We start from the raw sequence: 22154 nt of genomic DNA, 5'->3' as shown, positions 1-22154 counted from the left end.
ACTCCCTACTCAGAATGGGTCATTAGGATCATTCTGTGTGACCTGTCAAATTCTGCTGTAGGGTACTCCTTGTTGCAGTTTTCTACAGCTCTCATTATCTGACACCTACAGGTATATAAACCTAGGGGCCCTGTTTGGCTAGAGGCTGTCACTCTGAGCTGTAGTAACAAGCTACTTCTGTTCTGACCCAAACTGTATTCTGGTTATGCCATGGTGCTGGTGGGATTGTTTGGGCTTCATGAAGCCACAGCTAGACCATGTGGGTGGGATGACTAAGGCCAGCATGAGCTCTGTGACTGTTCTTGCCTCAGCTCCAGTCATCAAGGCTGTGAAAGCAACCACGTATTTATATGGGTTTTGAATATTTCAACAGTGTGTATCAAGAACTTCTCCCATTGCTGTAGCCACTGCAGGTTGGGCAGTTGTCTGAGCTTACTGAATGTGGTACATGCTTGAGAATATCACTGGAAATTACTTTTCTTTCCTGCTGTGACTGAGCTCACAGCTCAGAAATTCATGGAGGGAAAGACTCCATCCCCCTTCCATATCAGAAAGGTGCCTTTCAAAACTGCTACAGAAGTAAGAAGTGATTAATTTCTACAGGTTGTAGGGATGGCCGAACTGCTTCTCAGGCACTTTTTCTTTCTCATCTGTGAGGCACATGATTATGGTGGGTTACTGCTGAATTCCACCAGTTATGTGAGATCCCATAGTGTGATCATGATGTAGGGTGCTTGAGGAAAACAGGCATGCAGTTTATCTAAGAAAATTTGTTGTAAGAAAACACCAGGGTCTTGTAACAGCACGTTTTTGTCATTTCTAGTTCTGCCTGATCAATTTGGCATTTGGTTTCAGCCTGCCAAACATCTTTCCATGTGGATTCAGCATCCTCGTGAGGTAAGGTCAGAGACAGGCAGAGGAAAGGAGCAGCACCTGAAAGCCTGAAGAGGAATGGGCTCACGGACTCTCACTCCTGTGAGATCCCAGGGAAGGATCTGTTTCTATAGGTATGTAGCTCCCAACAATACTTATTACCTCAACACAGTGGTTTTAAAATGGGAGAACAATATTATATAGAAGCATCACAGTGCCCAGAGAAAAAAATAAAGTAAGCAACAAAATGCATATATTGCTGCTGGTTTACAGAGAACCAGATGTGAAATTCGTGGCAAGTAGTCAAAATTCTAATTATGCTGAAGATTTTTTTTGTACTTTTGGTTTTTTTTTTAAAGTTGCTTCGTTTCTTTACTGCAACTGTTTTCCTGGCACACAGTGCCACGGTGACATTAAACATTCTGAGGTGAACCTGAATTTCTCTGCAGCACTTGCAGAAGAAGTTAATTTCTTGCCTTTTAGCCATGGAACTAGAGCTCCCAAATACAATCAGTGGTGAAACACGAGCATGAAACACACCAAAGAAAACACACACTCCTACATATACTAAAAAGGACAAATTCAATCCATATCTGCATGAAATTCTTTGGCTTAAAATTAAAAGCCTCAGGAAGAACCCGATTTAAAACTACATCGTGGTAACGTTCTTTATTCAGTCACCACCAGATGGAGTAACACGCCAGGAAACAGGACCTTAACCTCTGAGGCAGAGACTCAACCACTGAGTGAACAATCAGGAACCTGTTTTCTACTTCCACCTGTGGTACAAACCTTCTTGCTGCCTCTGTGCAAAGTCTCTTCCTAAAAGTCAGGACTGTAGTCCAAGCCTATTATTTATCCAATTTCTAAATTTCTGAAAGTTGGTTGAATAAGACAAGGACCTCCAGGTACCTCTTCAGCTTTTTTTTTTTTTGGTTAAGGGATGAAAGACAAATCGCTTCAGAGATATTCAGTGTGCAATAACTGACAGGATCAGCAACTTTCAAATTTTATTGTGCTTTTCATGCAGAGTTCATAAAGAACAGATGTCTGTAACACTTGCAGCCTCCTGAAACAGTTTCCTGACTGTATTGCACAGCCTGACTTTACCTCTCCCTCACCTGCCTTCAGATGGGAAACAGGAGTCTATTACAGAGTTTGTCAAAGAACAGAACTGCAGGTGGCCTGCAGACAATGGGGAAGAACATATATTCTTTTGGGCTATTTTTGGTAGGTTTCTCCAATATTAGGGTTAAACCATACTTCTTTTGCTGAAGAATTTTGGCACTGGAGCTCTCAAGGTATGTTCCACAAAAGTGAAAAGGTTTTGGAAACAATTAAACTCTTCTTTAAATTCTTTTTATGATTATAATGATTATAACTAATAGTTCTGTATCTTCCAGAAGACACAGAATAATTTTACTTTTTCTCCTTTTTTTCAGTCTAGAACCTAGGCAACTCTAGAAAGAAAACACCCCAGTGAAATAAACACACAACTTTTATATTCACTTGAGCTTTATGAGTCCTCATGTTGACAAAGAGGTTTTTTCCCCTTGTTGTGTATCTTATTGATATTATTAATCCTAAAAGCAGATGGGGCTGACTGTTGTAAGGGAGAATTGGCCTGTTACAGCTCTACTTTTACAAGTTCTTCTCTTCATTAACACTTTTAATCTGATTTCAGCTCCATTCAGGTTTCTCAGGGCAAAGCTGCTGGAACATTTGTCTGCATTTTAAGACAGCAGTCTTCAGCACATTTGTTAGTTAATAGAGAAGTTAAAGCTGACCCTAGCTGTGATAGGCCTCTCACCAGTCAAGCACCACCCTTCCTTTCCTTCCTCTCAAACAGAGCAGCTCACTTGTCAGAACGTACCACTTACATACCAAAATAACAGCCATGGCTGAAAAATCCCTACTGCCTTTGTATTCCATTTCACTCACAACCCCGGACATGGGAAAACACAAAAGACTGAGTCTAAGGGCACACTACCACAAAGCATTTGCAAAGGCTAAAGGGTACCAGCCTCCACCCCCAGTGTTCTTAGTATAGTTTAGGTCACCTATCAAAGTTCTTTCCTTAAGGCTGCAGGAAGCCTGAACACTCCCACTGCTTTTCTGCAGTGCTCTCCCAACCCCACCCCCAGCCCCATAATGTCTCAGACTGCCAACCCCACATACTTTCCACAGAATGAACTATGAGGTACATGTTGCATAAACACTGGTTCATACTGTGCCAGCAGTTCTGGAGCTGCAGTAGAACTAAACATTTTCTCCAAGCTCCAGTCTCACCTGTATACCTCTACAGCTAATCTGTGTTCCAACTCTGCAGGAATTTCAGTTTCCTCCCTTCAGCACTCAGGCTTTTACCTGGTTTTGCCCATCTCTGTGGTTTTACACTTGGCTTCCTGATCATGTTCCCTTAGACTAGACAGTCATGGGCACAAGGAGGAGCATGCTGGAACTTGGTTTGTGCAAGCAAAATAAGGTCCAGAATCCAGCTCAGTTAAACACTAGTTTTGGACAGAGCTGTGGTACTACTGCAAGTCCCCAGTAGCAAGGCCAAGGATTTAAAAGAGGGGAAAGAAAAAAAAAAGGGAAAACAATCATGTATTACAGATTAAAAACTTGTAAACTACTTGCCAGTTCTGGGCTTCATTTTTTGCAGGTTCCCAAGGACACAAATCAAAACTGGCTTAGTCATATTACTTCAAACTGAACAGGTAGTTAATCTAAACAGAGTATTTACAAACCTCCCAAACTGTAACAAACAGGAAAAAGCAATGTCCTGAAAGATAAAAGTCAGATATGCAGTTAACAAGTCAGCAGCAGACAGGACTACTTAACTTAATCTACTGATCAGAAAAGCACACAATGATAGTGTACTTGTATTTACATAATAACTTCATACTTCTTCTCAAGTAACATGTTATGGTGAAGGATAAGAAGGGCACAGTAGGGAAAAAAAGTATGTAAATGGTTCAGGCTCAGTAAATGTTATTAGCCTTCTTCCTCATTCAGGCACACACAGCTACTACACAATGTCCTGGACCACTTCCAGAACACAAACATGAGCATTCCAACTATGTGCTGACAAGATACACACAAACGTTTTGAACACAGATTATCACTGCTAATAATTTCTGCCATCTTATCCACTTTTCCCCTTACATTTTTATAAACTGTACATAATTTAAGCCTATATAAAACAGTATCGATTTTAGAATTCCTTGTTCCTACGGACAGTAAAGCATTGAGGAGGCTATTTGGGAATAATGACAGAAGCAATTAAAATATATTTCCAAGAACTAACTTTCACATAACTGCAGTAACTAGACAGACAGAATTCAAACAGAAGAGCAATGTGATCCACAAAAGAAAAAAAAAAAACCAGTAAGTTTTTTTCCCCTAATCAGTAACAAAAATGGTGAAAAGCTCATCCTAATTTGAGATCATTAAAACTTAAATCAATTTCAATCTGCAACTATCTTAAGGAATGAGTTAAAAATATTTTTAGAAATGATTAATGCATTTATTTATACTATTTTCTTAAGTGTAGCATTTCCTTTGTGAGGTCTCTGCATAATAGCTTCATTAGGTTTTCAGTTAAAAAAGGCACAAATACAGCTGCAAGCACAAATATACCAAATTACTAGCAAGTTGTCATACGTTGTACGTAAAGAAATTTCATAGGACATAAGAGAAAACTCATTGTGGGAAATAATTAAAATGGACAATTCAGAAAACTTTACAAAAATACTTCTTTTTATTAAAAGCAGCAATTTCAAGCAGAACAATACACAGAATGTAAACATCACTAAGTTCAGCTCCAGCCTGCTGAACCTTCGAGAAAGTCTACACTAAATGCATCTACTGTACTAGCAAGTTAACAGACTATATTATAATTTGAAAATATATTTTCTACTATGAATTAAGAAAAAGTAATTTATCGTAATCTGTCCCAGCGCCAGATACTGGCATCATCACACACAGCTATAAGGATACTGCTATCCCTGCTAAAACTGGTCTGTCGAATGGCAGCAACACATTTGGGATGAGTAAGAGTCGTGCACCTATAAATAAAAGAAAATTATTCAGCTGCAATGCTAAATCCACACTTGCTACAACATTATGCAGCACTGTTTCACCAATCCCTTATTTATGTGACCTAGGAGGAATTGAAGGGCAGCAAGGTTATGGCCTGCATAGTGTATTTTGTATTCCAAATGTGGACTTGGGAAAGCAGTAGTTTAACTGTTCATCCACTGTTGGTACTTATCCACCCAATTTTCACTCAAGAAAAGATTGAAAGCTTATAGAATCACATTATTTAGGACTTCATAATCAATGTTATTTCCCAGCAGTTAGGAATAAAATATTTTAATTGGGTGATTAAAGACTGCAGCATTTTCAGGAACTTCATTCATTAATGTGTACATGCACATATTTACATGGATTATATATAAATATATATAAGTATGTATAATATATTATATAGGGTATATAAAAATATAATGCATATAGTATTTTTATATATAGCATATATCCACTTTACACACAGTGGGTTTTGGGAGTGGGTTTGTTTTGCAGGTTTCTTGTTTCAGGGTTTTTTTTTTTTGCATTTGTATGTTTAGCCACATACATATCTATCTATATGCATCTTTCTAGTCCTCTCACCTACCTTGCCTTTGTCATGTGCTACAGCCACCCAGCACATCTTCTCTTAATTGCTTTGCAAGACTTCCACCCAACTAGTTTGTAAGCCCTGTGAGAAATCAACTCTCTTCTACTATGTCTACACATGGTACCCAGCACAATATGAATGGGGCCTCTTGCCACTTCTATAATGTAAATTATAAACCAGTGAAATATGATAAAAGTTAACCTTCAGGGGCTCATGTTTATTTACCTACTAGATATAATGGAACATAACTAGTATTAAACTAGTACTGAAGAATTTCTATAGTTATCAGTAAAGGAAAAAGTAAAGTAACCCAACTCCCCATCTTAACAAAAATAAAGTACTCACTTAGCTTTATGAGGATCCTCTATTTCTAAATCCCAAACATAAAGTTTGCCAACCTGATTGCCCAGAGCAAGCATCTTTAAAAGAAAGCAGAGGATAAAGGAATTTTAAAATACTTTCTCAAAGAATGAAATCAGAATTTTATAAAGGCTCTAGAGCTAATAATTTGTGCATGAATGTTTAAACATGAATGACTTTAATGAGTTTGTTGGAGGAGTTAGAAAGGCTATAAAATCTGCCTCCCCTCTTACATTTTATCAACCCCTGCAGATAGGGGAGGAATGTAACAGTAACCATACCTACTTTAGTGGAAAATAAGTATTTATTTGGTGGAATTTTTTCTATCAGGCAGAACCCAGAATGAAAAAATCTGGAGCTCCTCCACCTTCATAGAAAGGCCCTTATAGCAAACCATTCTCTTTCTTAAGCATCACATGAACCAAGACTTTTCCTATGCCCATAAACATGGAATCAGCGAAAAACTACACACCTTCAAACACAGAAAAGTCAAAGCTGACAAATACCTTTTGCCAGAAATCCATTGAAAATCTCATGTACCATATGTCACACTGGCTGTAATCAAATCTCCCAAGAATGGTCACATTGGACTCACTGGGCTTGATTTTATCTATATCGTCTTCCATCTTGCCAGGCTTCCAGCAAACAATGGCATTTTCACAAGACTGGAGTAAAACAATGAAAAAAAAAAGTCACCTGTATTTACAATTTATACTGCACAATCAGTCTTAATTATAACTCTAAGCAAACATTTCATCTCACAGCTTCCCCGATGACATTACAAAACGTACAACCAAAAATCTCACCTCTGTCCTTAGATCACAGCCACATCACCAACAATACATCCCTGTCCTTCGCTGGGAACCTGAAACCCTCACAGCTTTGCCAGGCAACAGGACTGTTGGAGCCCTCCCTCACCCACTTCAGAGGAAGTCAACCAGATGTGCTTAAACACAATTTCATAAGCAGTTTAAACTCATCTTGATTTAGGGATTGTTTACCCAATCCCTTTGACTAAAAGGACTGTGCACTCACCAATTTCTGGTATCAAGCAGTTGGACTGCCTGGTTTAACATCTGCAAGCCACTGTTACTAGTGGACACAGCACATTAGTCAAAGTTACTCCATTTATGATAACCCTCATCTCACCTTTTAGCAGTAGGATCCCTAATCAGCATCTGTAGATTCCCTTTCTATAGGTTCCATGCAGATTATGGTTAGCTAGTAACCCTGTACCTGCTAAACCTAGTACCCTGCTAAAGAGCAGAGGTACAACTGTAGTAATAATTTTACTTTTTAAGTGTAAGCTGCTTATCCACACATCCTGACAGCTGACAAAATTCACAGTACACTCCACAAAATCACTTGACACAGGACAGTAATTTAATCTGACTCAAATGCTAGTACAACTTCTATTGTTTAGGATCCTCAAAACAAGCAAATAAATGTAATGTAGCTGAAAAAGCTGCAACGTTACCTTGGAAAGAATTAGATCTCCCAACCACCGTACACAGTCAACATAGTTTCTATGTATGTCTCTCGTAGAAAAGTCAGGAAAGTGAATTTTCTGGGAAATAAAAGGCCTATAGAGAAAATTACCAAGTGAGGTTCAGAGAAATACAGAAGCAAAAGTCTAATTTTTAATAGCTGGTTTTAACATATCTCAATGTTAAAAGAATAAGCCCATCTTTTCTAAGTTTTATAACAAAGTAGATTTCATACGCTGATTTTTTCTTTTTAATACTAGGAACAGTCCCTGTTCTCATCCTCATTGCTAAAGAAATAACTAGTTTCCCATGTACAAGACTGTGCAGAGACAGTGCTGAGCAAAACCACTCCTTCAGATGTTGAATACAGCTCCTGTCACCAAATACTTCAAGAATTAAGGCTCAGTTTTCTTGATGCTGCTTCTGCAACATCTAAATTGTTAAATAGAAATGCACACTATTTAAAAAAAAATCATCATTTTAAAAAAAGCACGCTAAAAAAAGCATCATTTAATATTTGGTAACATTACCAAAAAAAGCGAGAGTATTTTCACAGCTAGTCTCATTGCTGAACATGTTCACTGTGTTTTAGACTCTTCAATTCTCTCAATGGTTTAACTGGAAGTTAAGATTAAAAAGTTGAGGAACTTCATAAAGGAGGATTTATCTATCATGTATCTAATTGCTATGTTTACTTGATAATTTACTCGATAATTTACTCATATCTGAGGTCAAATCAGAGAATGATGAAAATGAAGGTTATTACTATGTAAAATTGTCCCCACCCCAAAGTCAAATAACATACAATAATTAACTACTCCATAAAAAACTATTTGCCACATTTAATTACATAGATTTGATTCCCCTATAGAAATTTTAAGATGATGAAAAAGAGGTTGAAACACATGAATTACAAACCTAAAGATAATAATTCTAGACATTTCCTAGTCGAGCAAATAAGAAATAATTAAAGTATTTAAAAATAAAAGTCTCAGAATCTGAATTTAGTAAAATTTCACTGAAGCAAACATCAGTAAGACACATACTCTAGAGAGATTTAGAACCCAGCACAATATCTAGGTCACACACTATTCCCAAGAACTCTCAATTTGGAAAGGAATTAACCTGGACCATTGATAGAAGTATTTATGTTTTGCAAAGACAACCAAGAAGATGAAGACTACGTACCTGTTGGTTTTATTTGGGTTGTACTCATAAGATTCTTTGATAGCATTAATCATTCTCTTGGAATTAATTCTCCAGAGTTTTAGAGAGTGATCCATCCCACAGGACATGATTTTTTCACCAAGAAGATCATAATCCTACATATATAAAATAATTTTGAGCACCCCCAGCCTACACTGTATTATATAAAGTCAGATTTTATGTCACCATTTCCATCAAAACAGCATTTTCTGTGTAGAGAATGCAATAAAACTGCATATTTCAAACAGAAAAAACTAAGAATGTAATCCAGCTCACTGCACAGCAGCACAGCTTCTTGATAATTACATTTACTCTCTCTCTGAAGAAAGAGAGGCATATTCAACAGCAGTGACAGACAATGAATCTACAGCTAGTTCTCCTCTCTCAGTAGAATCCATAGAAGAAACTTTGGTAGAATTCCAGGGCTACAACATAGGTGAATAATAAATACATACAGTGTCAGGTTTCCTAAAGATGCACTCCTCACCCTTCAGGTCACACAACAGGAATGGAAACAGTTCTTAAGAGCAGTCTGTTAAAAGTTAACTAATCTAGTTGATATTTGCTAGGTATCAGCGGCTGTGAACAGCCACTGAAAAACAGTTTAACTGAAATAACTTCTTTCCTTCACTACCATGTCTCTCAAGGTTTATTTGCTTATGCTGCTTTGACTTGGTAAGTTCTCAAGAACTTCAAAAGTGGGACCATCATGAAAAGTTTTTACTCTTTCTAGCCCCACTGAGTTCTATTTTGTTTACTTCAAGGCTGCACTGTGAGAAAACTAGCTACTGAAAGACACAGAAAGTGAACACCTGCCCTGTCTGCAAGAGGGGGCCAGGTCAATCAAAACACCTTAGATTTAAACTTGTCTATCCCCTTAAAAAAGTATTTATGCACTTCCAACTGGGGCTTTTTAAGTAGTTAAAATATCAAAACAGTGCACAAGAGGACAAAAAGTTGCTTACTACCCTTTGTAAATCTAAATCACTGCCCCACAGTCTTCCACTTACTGCACTTAACACCTCATCCCTGTGCCCTTCTACTCCTCCAAATATTGCAACCAGCGTGTCTGTCTGGATGTTCCACAGTCTCAATGCGTGATCTATAAACAACAAATAAAATTACATGCTGCTTTTTATAGGTACATTTGAATAATATATTTCAGCTTAACCACTTTCAATAACAGGTGTTCATGTAAACATCAGAAAAGCACTTAATTCCTCTTCACTTGTTAGAAGCAACAGAACTGCATTAACTAAAATTGCCATTACAACTCAACTACTGTGAAGAGTAATTCTGCAATTGAGAAAATGTGCCCACCCCCTCCCCTAGGTACAGCTTCTAGCAAAAATACACTTGGACCTTTAGACCCCCCAAAAAACAAAGGAACAACTGATCTTGGATAAATACGCCTTTATTCAGTTTTCACTTTAAAATAGTTTTATGTACCAAAAAATGCTAGAATTCCTTTCAGCCATTCTAACATCAACATCTGATTTTCCTTTTATTTAACCTTTAAAGTGTTATTCTTTATCAACCACAGACTGTAAGGAGGGGAAAAACTGTTTATATAGACAATACGTATTCCAAAGTCAATCAGACTAATCTACTTGTTTAAAGAAAGTTTTTACAATTTCTAATTAAAAACCTCTACTGTATTTCACATTTGGAAATGGGAACCTCTAGTGTATTTCCATTTTGGATTCCATAAGTATACTGCACTGAACTACAGCAACACCCACAGTTCCAGAAGGGACACAGAAGGCCACACAGTCCCAAATATTTTCCTCTTTTTCTATTAACCTCTCAGCCAAGCAGTTTTAAGACTTCAAGTACTCTCCTGCCTCATGCCTTCTCCATGATAGTACCTGGTCCAGAGACTGCACATTAAAAATTGTAGTACTATGGCCAGTGTCAAAATGTTACTAAAAAGAGAACCCAAAAATACACAAAACTCAAGAAACTGAATGTTTACAGACCCATAGCACCAACTTGACAGCTGCAAGCATCAGAGAGGTTCCCACCTCCTGTTCTCAGGTAGCCTCATCAGTAATTCCAAATACACTAAAGCCAAAGGTCCCCTTATGTGAGTGTTTCCAGCTCGAGCATTCCTAGCATATCCTGTTCCTCCAAGGATAGCTCTTGTGGAGATCATTCCCTTACTTAACAAAAATGTCAAGATTAGGAAGCTGTGACTGTTAAAACTTTCTGGACAAGCCCCTAAGACACCATACCAAAAACTCCCTTCACTAATAAGCTTTTTACACAAAGTCCAACTAAAGCTCCCAAGCAAAAGAGAATCCAAGTTTTTCCCCATGCACACGGTGGTGTCTTGCAATCTGCAACCTTAAGACTTCCCCACTAGATGGCAACGTGATTCAGCAACTCAGAAAAATTTAATTGAACTGTTAGAAAGTAAAGAGGGAACCCAAGGCTCATGATTCTTCTTTCCTAAAAAGCAGCATTGTTCACAATGCTGTTGCAACACAGGTGAACTTATGGTTATTGCAGGCCATGGATTTAATGATTACAAGATATACAGCCATAAGAGAGCATGATTTGCTCTCAACTTTCAAAGTGAACTTGTTCAGTGACATTCATAAAAAATTTCATAGAGGTTTTAGCCTAGACCAAACTCCAATCCAAAGTATCCTGATTTATATAAAAACAAAAGAGGTTTTTCTCCTCACCTTTGCTTACAGATAAAAGAAGATTTGGATCTCTTGGATGGAATTTCAGTTCATTGATTGCATTTCCATGGCCCACGTAGTGCTGGGATAGAATTTAGAGACCAGGTTATCATCTGCCCTCATGTTTACACATACTTAGAAGACACAAGTTTCATGCCTTACTGAAACACAAGCTGTATCTCAAAGTTGTAAACACTCACCTTTATGCACTGCATTGTAATAGGATTAATTATCCTAATAATACCCCTGGACCCTGCCACAGCCAAAAGAGGATGGCTTGTATTGCTGTCATATGTCCACGCACAGGTATAGAAATTTTCATCTGCCTACAACATCTTACGTTGAGGAATACAGAACAAACAGGAGATTTATTTTTTAAACAATGTGATTTTATTTTAAGTAAACCTTTTGCTACTTTATCCAAGTGCCCAGGAGTCTCTGCTGAACCAATTAAGAAAAAGACACATATTCAATTATACATCTGCAAATACCAGTAACATCACCTTTTCTACAGAGGCCAATTCCTCACTTCTGTTCCCCAACATACAAGGAACACCTTCTCTGTCATGGCATCACCTTTGAACTTCTTTCTCAAAAAACATCCAAAGACTGGGAATAATGAATCAAGACTGAGTTCACAAGTTACTGACTTGTATACTGCAAGTGATCAACACGTGTTATTAATGCTTCAGAGCATAAAACCTATTTCTTAGTCTTTAAACCCAGATTCAACTCATAGAGAAAAACTGAGACCACTGTAAAGCAGTAAAACATTATACAAATATTAGTGTTGGGAAGATTAAACTGATGGAGAATCAGTTTTCATGTACTTTAATACAGTATGGTCCATGAGTCTGCATTTTTAACATTTTTTCAGTAGGAGGGACTGTAGGATGTGGGAAAGAGGCAAGACTTGAACCTAACATAAGGAATGCACCACATGAGCAAAGTATTAAATCACAGACAAAACCTTTGTATGCTTTTTCCTAAAAAACCTCTTAATTTTTCATAAAGAAAAAGGAAACATATGGGGTTTTAACTTAAAAGGATACATCAGCATCCACGTAGGACTGCAACAGACGGATTTCTCCTTGGGAATGACATTCATATAAAGTAACCTGGAGAAAAAAGCAAAAACAAAGAAGTGTGAGAGACTGCTGCTTATTTGTGATATTTCAAAAGGAAATCACATGCACCTGTGTATTGACTGCCTGGTGGGGAGAGATCGTGTGCCTCTATGGTTTAAGTCTCATCCATTATCCATTTGTTTTCAACAGGTAGAAATGTTTCAGTAAAGCACCCCTCCAGGACTTGTCAGCTGTCCTTCCCAGATTTTAAGGTCTACTATTTGAATTCTCTTAAGATAAACTCTTGTTGGAATCAGTTATTGCAGCCATCTCCAACATGATCTGGTCTTTTAATGAGTCATTGATCCTTTGCTTAAAGTTAGTTTAGCACTTTTGGTGACTTGCCAGGTGGAACAAACCTAGAAATAAAAGGCTTGTTTATTCTCAACACTCACAAAGAATGCACTTCAGGAGTAATTTTCAAGACTGAAATGACATAGATCCTGGTTCAGAAAAAGCCTATAAACTCGCTCCTCACAGGCCATTAATTTAGCTACTGAGCTGTCTAGCATCATTGCAGGCAGTCATTGCAGACAGTTCTCATCCTGTTTTAGAGTGTATGACCTCTTCAAAACAATAACATTTATGAAGAGTAATTTAGTTGAGAAGATACATTTATGCACCTTGCTCACTTATCCCACATGCATATTACTAAAGGATGTTTTCTTTCATGACATAGTTAATTCCCAAATAGCTAACACATGACTTCATAAAGAAACCAAAGGATGCAACTGTCCTAGATAACAGATGCTACATATCTTAGAAATAAAGCTGGTTATATTAAGTATTCTGTATCCGCACTAAACACAGGTAACGGGATTGGCTGGAAAAAGGAGTGCCTGCAGAACCACATGGAAGTGTGTATAGTGAAGAAAAGATTACTCACTCTGTTGCTGCCTACAGTGGCAAAAACAAGAGGATCACCTTCTTTACTGTGCCAGTTAAACTGGACTCCAAACAAAGGCTGGCCATGGTCCTCCTATAGATGGAAAGTAAAATTAGAGATAAAAAATCCAACAAAACCCACAGGTATATAATTGCTGTGAAATTCAGCTATGGTGGTAAACAGTTTAATTGAGAAGTTTCCCTCCTCAAACTACTGGGTTCACATTTAGTATAATTTCAGATAGTGAACAGTTAAAAAGGATAGTTTGGTAACATCACATTTTAACTTGGCTGTCTTAAGCGAGGCTAAAGGAATATTCTGACAAACACACCCCTTCCCTTTCTTTCCCCACCGAGCTTTTAAAAAGTAAAGGGGAAGAACTGTTGTCTCAGTTATGGCCAGAAGCTGGTAGAACTCCCAAGTTATATTTGCAGGTCTACTATTCTGTTTTGCAATTTTCAGCAAGGCAGTCTCTGCATCTAAGGTCATATCTATACACATTTTATATCATTACAATTACTTCTACACAAGGATTTGTAACTTAACAGAGATTAATTATTAGGACAAAGAATTATACTGGTATAAAGATGGAGAAGGGCCACATTTAATTATTTCATTACAGTTAGGTCTTGTAACTTCATCATAGACATGAGGAACTCTCTCCAGCATATCACAATACTCCTGCAAAGTTCATGTCTACAAAGTGTTTTCAGACTGCCTTCACAAACAGTTACGAGAGAAAAGCCAAATATTATTTTTACACAGCTCACATCAGTTTAAACAGAGAGGGAGGGGGGGAAAAGGCAGATATGTTTATGAATAGTGATGAATATGGTGGTGCTTGTTAATAATTGATAACAGTATTTTGGCCTGTCCTGACAGGATGTTTTCAGCAAGAATAATGTTCACTAAAGTGCCTCCCCACAGGGGACTGTCTGGGACAGTGCAGGCAGGAAGGAAGTGTCTCATGACGGCTGTTAAGCAGCCCTCAAATGGCAATGCTTCAGAGACAACACGAGAAGTACTGGCCCTGGCAGCCCTGGCCTATCCAAGAACCAAAGAATAAATTCAAGGAGGGGGTGTGGCTACGGAGTCTAACACCACTCAGAAAAGGAAAGGAAGTCTGGAAAAAATTTAAAATAGCATTATTTACTGAGAAAGGCAGTATCTGTTATTAACAGACGTATCTATAAGAGCTAGTAAGAGAAGGGAGAAAATCTTTCAGACATGAAGGCCTTCCTGCAATTCTTAAGGGAGTTAACTTTCAAAGCTGAATACAGATTAAAAAGAATCATTCAAAGTTTAACTCAAAGTATTACCCATCACAACATAAAGAACAAACAAATGGATTTATGTGACGAGGGATATGGGATATTAGGAAAGGGACAAGTAGCCAGGTTATTAGTGACCCCAGGACAGAAGGAAAAAGCAGGTATTCAGCATCTGTAAAGCATCGTAGTCAAATTAGAGATGAAGAATGAGGTAAACTGTAAGCCATAAAATTGCATACACAAGGCCATGGTTTTTTGTGTGCCATAAATCTATGAATTTTACTTTGTAGCCTCTACTTTTGAGTGTATTTAAGTCTTCTTTGAAGAGAACGGTTGAGAGATCAAATTCAGAATGCCTAAGTTTTTCCATCACTAATTGGTTGGGTTTGAATTTCTGCTTGAAAGAGTTCATACTGGTGAATACTGAGGGCTTCTGACCTATCGCATGAAGGTAACACAGGTAAAATGCATGGACTTTTACTGCTTTATTACAGCCATATTAGCAGGGGTTGCACTTGTTTTTCTGGAATAACCTTGTTCTCTGTCTTGTGCCCTGGTTTTGATAAATTTCATGAAATAGGAAGAGTAAGAGCAATATGTTTTTCCCCCTCAAGATAGGAGATTCTTCCAGCATAAGCTGCAAGAAGTTTCTGATTTTATATGTAGGACCCAGACTAAGTAGATCCAGGCTAAGTAGAGAGATACAACAGAGGGCTATACTGTTTCTATGTTTTTATATTTAAGTACATACCTAAAGTATTTAGTAAGCTTTTTCAAGGAAAACCTATTTCCCTGGAAAAATTTCGCTGCAAGACAAATGTCTTTACTTACTTGACCCACACTACATTCCTCACACCAAATGCTACAGTGCTGCAGTCTCCAAGAGCACAAGTGTACATATTGCAGTTTTGCTGGTGTTTGATGGATGAAGAAGCCAGGCAGAAGCTCTTGCAGAAATATACTAGGCCATCAGAAGCTATGCTCCCATTTAAACTACCAATATCCTTACTGGCCAGAAACAGTATATAACTATTTCGAAAATAGCTGTCTGTTCTAATTTTTGTCCCAACTACTAAATAATGAAGCAGGTTTTTCAAAACATTATACTTCTAGCTGCCATACATTACGGTTATGCTCAGATACCAAGTATGTCATGCAAATCTGACACTGGTTTGTACAGACAGAAGAGTGACACAGATGCTGGTCCAAAAGTAAAACTGTGATATGCCCTCTTGTCCCTGTGAATAAATATGAATAAAGGGCACAAATACGAATAAAGGGCACAAAATCCAAAGTACTCCAGTTCTTCATGCACCAGAGAAAGAAAGCAGGGGAGAAAACAGACCTACAATTGCTAGAAAAGTAAATAAATAATCTATCAATGGTTAGCTCTGCCCTTACTCACTCAATACCAACTCGGGTTCAGTCAAAGAGTAAGACCAGACCTGTTTTTAGACCGAAAGCACTGAAGTAAATACCAAGCCAACACAAAAAATAATCACCTGCATGAATACATTTTAATGCACTGTCACCCACACTGCCAGTGGGGAACCAACTAACCACAAGTGCATTTCCAGTTCCCAGAAGTGGAATCAAGCCATTATGGGCAGTGGTTTTAGTTACCTTTCCTTAACACATCAACAAGCTAGACATGACATTGGATACTTATTCCCAGGTCAGGGGACAGCGAGGAGAAGCTGACACAACAGCAGGCTGCTTACAACCTCTAAGCCACACCTTAAGCAAAAGCAAAGAGTAGGGCAAATAATTGCCTTGTTTTAAAGGGAGCACAACAAAGCAAAACACACACGGTTTTCATTTGAAAGATCTATCATCAAAACTCAAATGGATGTATGAGGATGTGCAACTGTTAGCTGTATATGCTAATTCATAAACTCTATTTCCATTCACTCCACAGAGAGCGAAGATTTTTCAGTACATCTCACAGTAACTTAGTACTGCAAAAAGAAAAAATAAAAGTCAGCTTTTTATTTCCTGTCATTTTCCAAGTTATATTTTTGTTTTCTTGATGCTTAAATTTCACCCAAAATAAATTCCAAAGTAGTGTTTAAAAAGCATATTTAGCAAGTACTCAGTTTTTCAGGCTGAATCATAACCATTTAACATTCAAAGCAGACAGTAATAGCCACATTTCTTTTTTTCCCCCAAGGAAGAAAAGTAAAAGCAAAATAAGAGGGAAAAACCAAGAGTATGAAATTAGAAAAACACCTAATTTATACACCCCTAAAGAATATTAATTTCTATGTCTTTAAACCATGTTGATCCTTCATTAACTTCAATACATGCATCTTACAGCATAGCTCAAAGACATATAAACTCAGGGATATATGCTGTGACATCCAAAGAGTCACCAGTGTCTTTCTAAATCCACATACAGCATTCAGCCATTAGAGTTTATCTCCACAGTATCAGCAAAATTGGTATGGAAGAACAGGCAAAAGAAAAGAAGAAAGTAAAAAACCAAATTTGGCTGCTACCTGGTCTTTGTCGTAACATGCACATCTATTATTAATTTCAGTTCAAAGAGAAATAGGGAAAAAAGCTAATAAAAATATCCATTTCGTTGAAATGCTACATTTACTCCCTCACAGCTTGATTCCACTTGCACAGGAATCTGTTCCCAGGCCCTGATCCAAATTCAGAGAAGTCAGGGATTGCTTAATGTCATAGGGTGGTCTTTTGGCCCACCCTACAAGTGGGGCCTGGGTTGACAGTGAGGTGAGGGAATGTTTTGTTTTCCCAGAAGACACTTGAAAAGTACTAACCCTTTCTGTCTGCAGACAGAAAACAAACATGAGTAAAAAAACTCAGAACTTGTTAAAAGTTTGGGTGCCCAAAGGCCCACCTCTGTGTCTGAAGTATGACTTGAAGCCGCAAATAGCACCATCCGTGGGGGCAACTCACGGGAATCACAGGAACTGCTGCCTACCGTGGTGAAAACAAAACGACTTCCCTTCCTCCTACACCCTGAGAGGGCTGGAGATAATTTTTATACTTCAAGAACACAATAAGATCAATTTGTTTCCCAGATACTTTTGTCAGTGCAACTTCGTATCACAGTTTCTCCCATGGCAAAGCTCATTTAGCAGGTTTCCATCATCCAAACCTCTCATTCTCTCCCACTCAGGTACCCCAGCAATTCAGTGAGGCAGCCCTAAGACAAGGTTCAGAAATGGCTACATCAGCGCAGCTCAACAGTCAAGCATGGGGGAATGACAAAAACTTCTTAAAGCAATTCTGCAGAAAATACCTACTATGGAGCTAGCTGCATGCTAGCTAAATATAAAGTTTAACAAAACTCCATCTTGTTCCAGACATGATCTTTATTTAGAAATCTTATAAAAATCAAATCATAAGGCATATTTACAGCTTTTGCCACATAAATATCCCACACAAGGCTGAGGAATGAGAAAAAAAGAACGTCCTGGTAGTGTAAAATAATAATGAATGAGAAAACTCATTCAGTCCACCACAGTCTGTCACCAGTGCAGAAGAAAACAGCAGTATCCTAAAACACCAGAACAGGGAGTAAAGTCCATGAATCCACTTCTCTTAAGACCATTAGGTGCTGTGTGAGCAGATAAAGACTACCTCGATCAGGTGCTAACATATAATCACAACACTCACAGTAAGTTAACCAAATTGCACTATACAGCATTTATGATAATTGCCTTGGACAGAAAATACCAGTACCTGATCTGGTAAGTGTGAGGAGAAAGCTACTCCAAAATTGTAGGCTCATTTTGTTTGGTTGGTTTTTTCTAAAGATATTTCAAAAGGTAGAAAAATCTGTACAGGTTCTGTGCTTTGCATGGAGTCGTCACAGGTTTTGTTTTATTTGAATTTGTTTATTCCATTTCTTATATTTATCTCTAGCATCTACAGCTTCAATGAAATACATAATTACAACATCACACATTACTTCACAAACCTGTACAAAAATGGGGTTAATTACAGCACTACCTACTGTTTCCTATTTCTCAGTATCTTTTTTCTTCAAAAGTTCGGCTATTCCAAATAAGAGAGGTACTTCTTCCAATCAGCATGGAACATAACTGTTTACATATATTTAAAAGTATCTATCTTGACACTGTCTCACAGTCAACATTAACATTACTGCCAGCAAGTGGTACCCAGCATTCCCATGCTGAAGCTCATACATACCTACCTTTAGGCTATTTACACATTTGAAGGAATATTTGCACTTCTTTGACTTCCATTTTCCTTTCCCCCAGCTTTTTCTTCCTGGTGCATTAGGAGTGTTTGTTGGTGTATCAGGGCGTTCAGTGTTAGTACCGCTTTCAATACTAACGGCATCATCCTGAAAACATTCCAAATTATATAGAATGTCATAAAGAGATCATTAACGGCTGTATAAATTCAATTAATCTTGCAGCACTTGGCCTTTTTCCCTTTTTCTTCTCCTACATAAGAATGGGAGACCTCCCAGCACTTGGTGTTATTTAGACTCAAGTATTTAAATCTATTGCTAATATAACAGCATTCCTCCCTAGAAACAGAACGTGAGTCACATGAGGATTAATCCAAGAGGGAGAGATGTGAACTGTGATCTAGTGAAGTTTCTTCAGAATACTGGTAGCTGCTCTTAAGAAAATGTCTAAAGATAAAGCAGCTGCTTCCCCTAGAAAACATCCTTGATCCAGATGAAATGAGTACTTCTGAAGTACTGAAGGAAGAGTTGTGTAAAAAACATGATACTTGACCACACCAAGAACCAAGGCATTGAGAGGCTTCTGTACACCTCAGCAGCATCAGTCACAGCACAGTTCTCAGCAAGTCAGCACTGCCACCAGAAGAGGAAGTCCCACCTTCCCCTCTTGCTCTTTCACACAGATACTTGCTTCCACTAGAAGCTAAGTTCTGATCAGCTGATCAGCTAACTAATCCAACTGGCCCTCCAATCCTTAGCAGCCAGAGCTAAGATAAAAATGGAGAAAACTGAAAAAAAGAAAATAAAAAAAAAGGATATCCGAAACAACCCATCCAGCTGCTAAGCAATTTTAGCTCAGCTTTGAACAATTAACAGAAACTACAATTTCATGTGCAGTCTCACCGTAGGACACCACTTTAAAAGGACCTTTCCCTGCATTGCCCACAACAGCACACTTCACTCACATCATAACTGCCAACCCTGTGCTTCCATAGGAGTACGTTCAGCTCATCAAAAATCAACTTTTCGGGGTTTTTTTCTGGCAAGGTAGTCTGTCCACTTTCTGTTAGAGTAGTGGGGGGGAAAAAGTTCATCCCAAAGCCATGTAATTTCTAGAGCTAAACTAAGGGGAACAGACGCAGACAACAGCCTGTCATAGGAGGAGATTAAGTATAACATGAAGCTGCATTAGGAACTCCACTAGGAATACAGAATGAGCTCAACTATAAACATTAATACACCAATTCCCAACAAACATTTATTCTTTGTCCCAGTTTCATGTCTGTATCATCAAACACCTGTAGCGGTATTTGGTCTTTGTTTGACCGACAACTCTGAAAATCAGGGTATCATGAGGAACAAAAGGAAGAATAATGCCACACAAGTCTATAAGTGTACTGGCCAAATCTGGAGTCATTCCCTTCACATTGCACCCCTAAAAGAGCCAACCTTTCCCTAAAATATGCAACCAAGTTTAACAACTTTTACACTTTTCAGTTTCTTCTCTGTGATCCTTAAAATTTTCAGACTTTGCCAAATTGTCATCTCCCAAGCACACTTGCTAGCCACAATTTTAATACTTGACAACACTGAATTATCTCTGGACTAGCCAGATACTGTCACTGTAAGAACACCAGGTACCCAGTGTGGCGCAACTACACCAGGTATCTGCAAGTGCCACATAAAGGACAAACGTGCACAGATACCTACAGAACAAAACACACCCTTTCTTTACCTTTTCCAAATCAACACTTCATGTTGTTATTATGTCAACTTTTGTTGTGCTTGTAATTTGTTGTTGCGTTGCTTATTATGTCAACTTTTAAACAGAATCCCCCATCTTTCAGGAGCAGTAACAGTACTTCAGGAGTTCAGTAACAAGCCCTTGAAAAGGGAATCCCTTCACCATTGAGACAACCCACATCAGAAAATCATATAATCATAGAACCGTCTGGGGTGGAAGGGACCTTAAAGATCATCTAGTTCCAATCTCCAGCTGTGGGCAGGGAGACCTTCCACTACACCAGGTTCCTCAGAGCCCCATCTATCCTGGGCTTGAACACCTCCAGGGATGGGGCATCCACAGCTCCTTTGAGCAATGTGTTCTGTGGTCACTGATAGCCTAAAACTTGACACCAAAGCAAACCTGAATGTCTATCACCAAATTACACTTGGATTCACAAATGCTGCTGAGCAACAGAAAAACAAAACCAGCAGGAGTGGCGTGAAGCATCTTGAACCTGCTTGTCACCTCACAAGCAGCATTTCCACAGCCTGTGGAGGATGTGGTGCAGACGCGTTTGCTGGGTAAGTGCTCTAACCAGAAAAAAAAACCCACACTGCATAAAACCAACAGGCAAATAACACCCTGCACACCAGTACCTACATAAAGGGACTGCTCAGTACCTTAAACTAAGTTTACTTTTCAGGTATAAAGTTATTCTATATCAAACACATTACCTTTGCTCTGAACACTAGAATTTTACCTAAGTTAGAGATTACAGTCCCCATCGCCTGCTGCCTTCTCCTGCTGACAGGAGTTTATGAGCACCATCTCCTACTCCTCATTCGCCCAAGGGCTGCACAACATAAACTTGTGCCGCGTGTTACTTTACAACGTGACAGTGAAGACACACGATGCAAAACTGCAGGAACGATGGAAAATTCTGCTGTTTTGCAGCAAAAATAAAAAAAAAATTAAAAAATGAATAAAGTCTGACGTTTTGTAGCAGAGTTCGCGACATAGCCCGCTCACAGTTCGGGCCTCAAAGCCTCCCTCACCCACGTGAGGCACAGCGAGTGTCTCTCCCCCCCAACTCTCCCCGCTCTCTTCCAGTGGGGCCTCCCTCCGGCGGCCTCGCGGGGCGGCCCCCGAGTCGAGCCGGGGCGGGCGGGAGATACGCTGACACCCCGCTCTCCCTGTGTGCCCCGTTCCCTCTCCCGCCAAGGACCGCCCCGAGGGTCCTGGCGGGCGATGTCCCCTCAGGTGGGGCCGGGGGGGACGGGGGCGGCCCCCTCCTCTCAGCGCTCCCGCGCGCCCGCCCCCGCCGCGAGGCCCCGCGCCCGCGCGCGCGCGCGCGCGGGCGCGCTCCCGCCTCAGCCCCCCCACCCACCCCCCGCGCTCCATCCGCCTCCGCCTCCCCCCCTTCGCCCGGCCTCACGTTCTCGTCGCCGGACAGGTCCCCGGGGTTGCTGTTCTCGTCGCTGCTCAGCTTCTGCTTCTTGGCCGGCATCTCCCCCGCCGGTGCCGCCGCCGCCGCCGGGGCTTCTCCCCGCTCAGACATCTTCCCCGCCCCCCACCCGCCGCCGCGCAGCCGCAAAGCGCGGACGGCCAGGCCGGAATGGCTCTGCCGTAAAGCGGCCGCGCTGCCCGGGCGGGCC

At 39.5% G+C, this 22154-nt stretch overlaps 1 protein-coding gene across 1 annotated transcript; it reads right to left on the bottom strand.

The window, feature by feature from the left end:
• Positions 1–4614: 4614 nt before the first annotated feature.
• On the bottom strand, positions 4615–22090 carry EED (embryonic ectoderm development). Its single transcript, XM_051779269.1, has 12 exons — positions 21935–22090; positions 18771–18923; positions 13311–13403; positions 12350–12415; positions 11498–11623; positions 11298–11379; positions 9618–9709; positions 8590–8723; positions 7392–7497; positions 6421–6579; positions 5900–5973; positions 4615–4943 (listed from the first exon to the last, which is right to left on the bottom strand). Exons 1-12 carry the CDS (start codon positions 22055–22057, stop codon positions 4817–4819), a joined length of 1335 nt encoding a protein of 444 aa, XP_051635229.1. The 5' UTR covers positions 22058–22090; the 3' UTR covers positions 4615–4816.
• Positions 22091–22154: the final 64 nt, after the last annotated feature.

Source organism: Manacus candei, unplaced genomic scaffold, assembly GCF_025592945.1.
Source record: "Manacus candei isolate 608988 ecotype Guabito, Panama unplaced genomic scaffold, ASM2559294v1 h1tg000014l, whole genome shotgun sequence".
Lineage (NCBI taxonomy): Eukaryota > Metazoa > Chordata > Aves > Passeriformes > Pipridae > Manacus > Manacus candei.
Note: the sequence above shows the minus strand (reverse complement) of the source record. Positions and strands in the feature narration are given on the sequence as shown.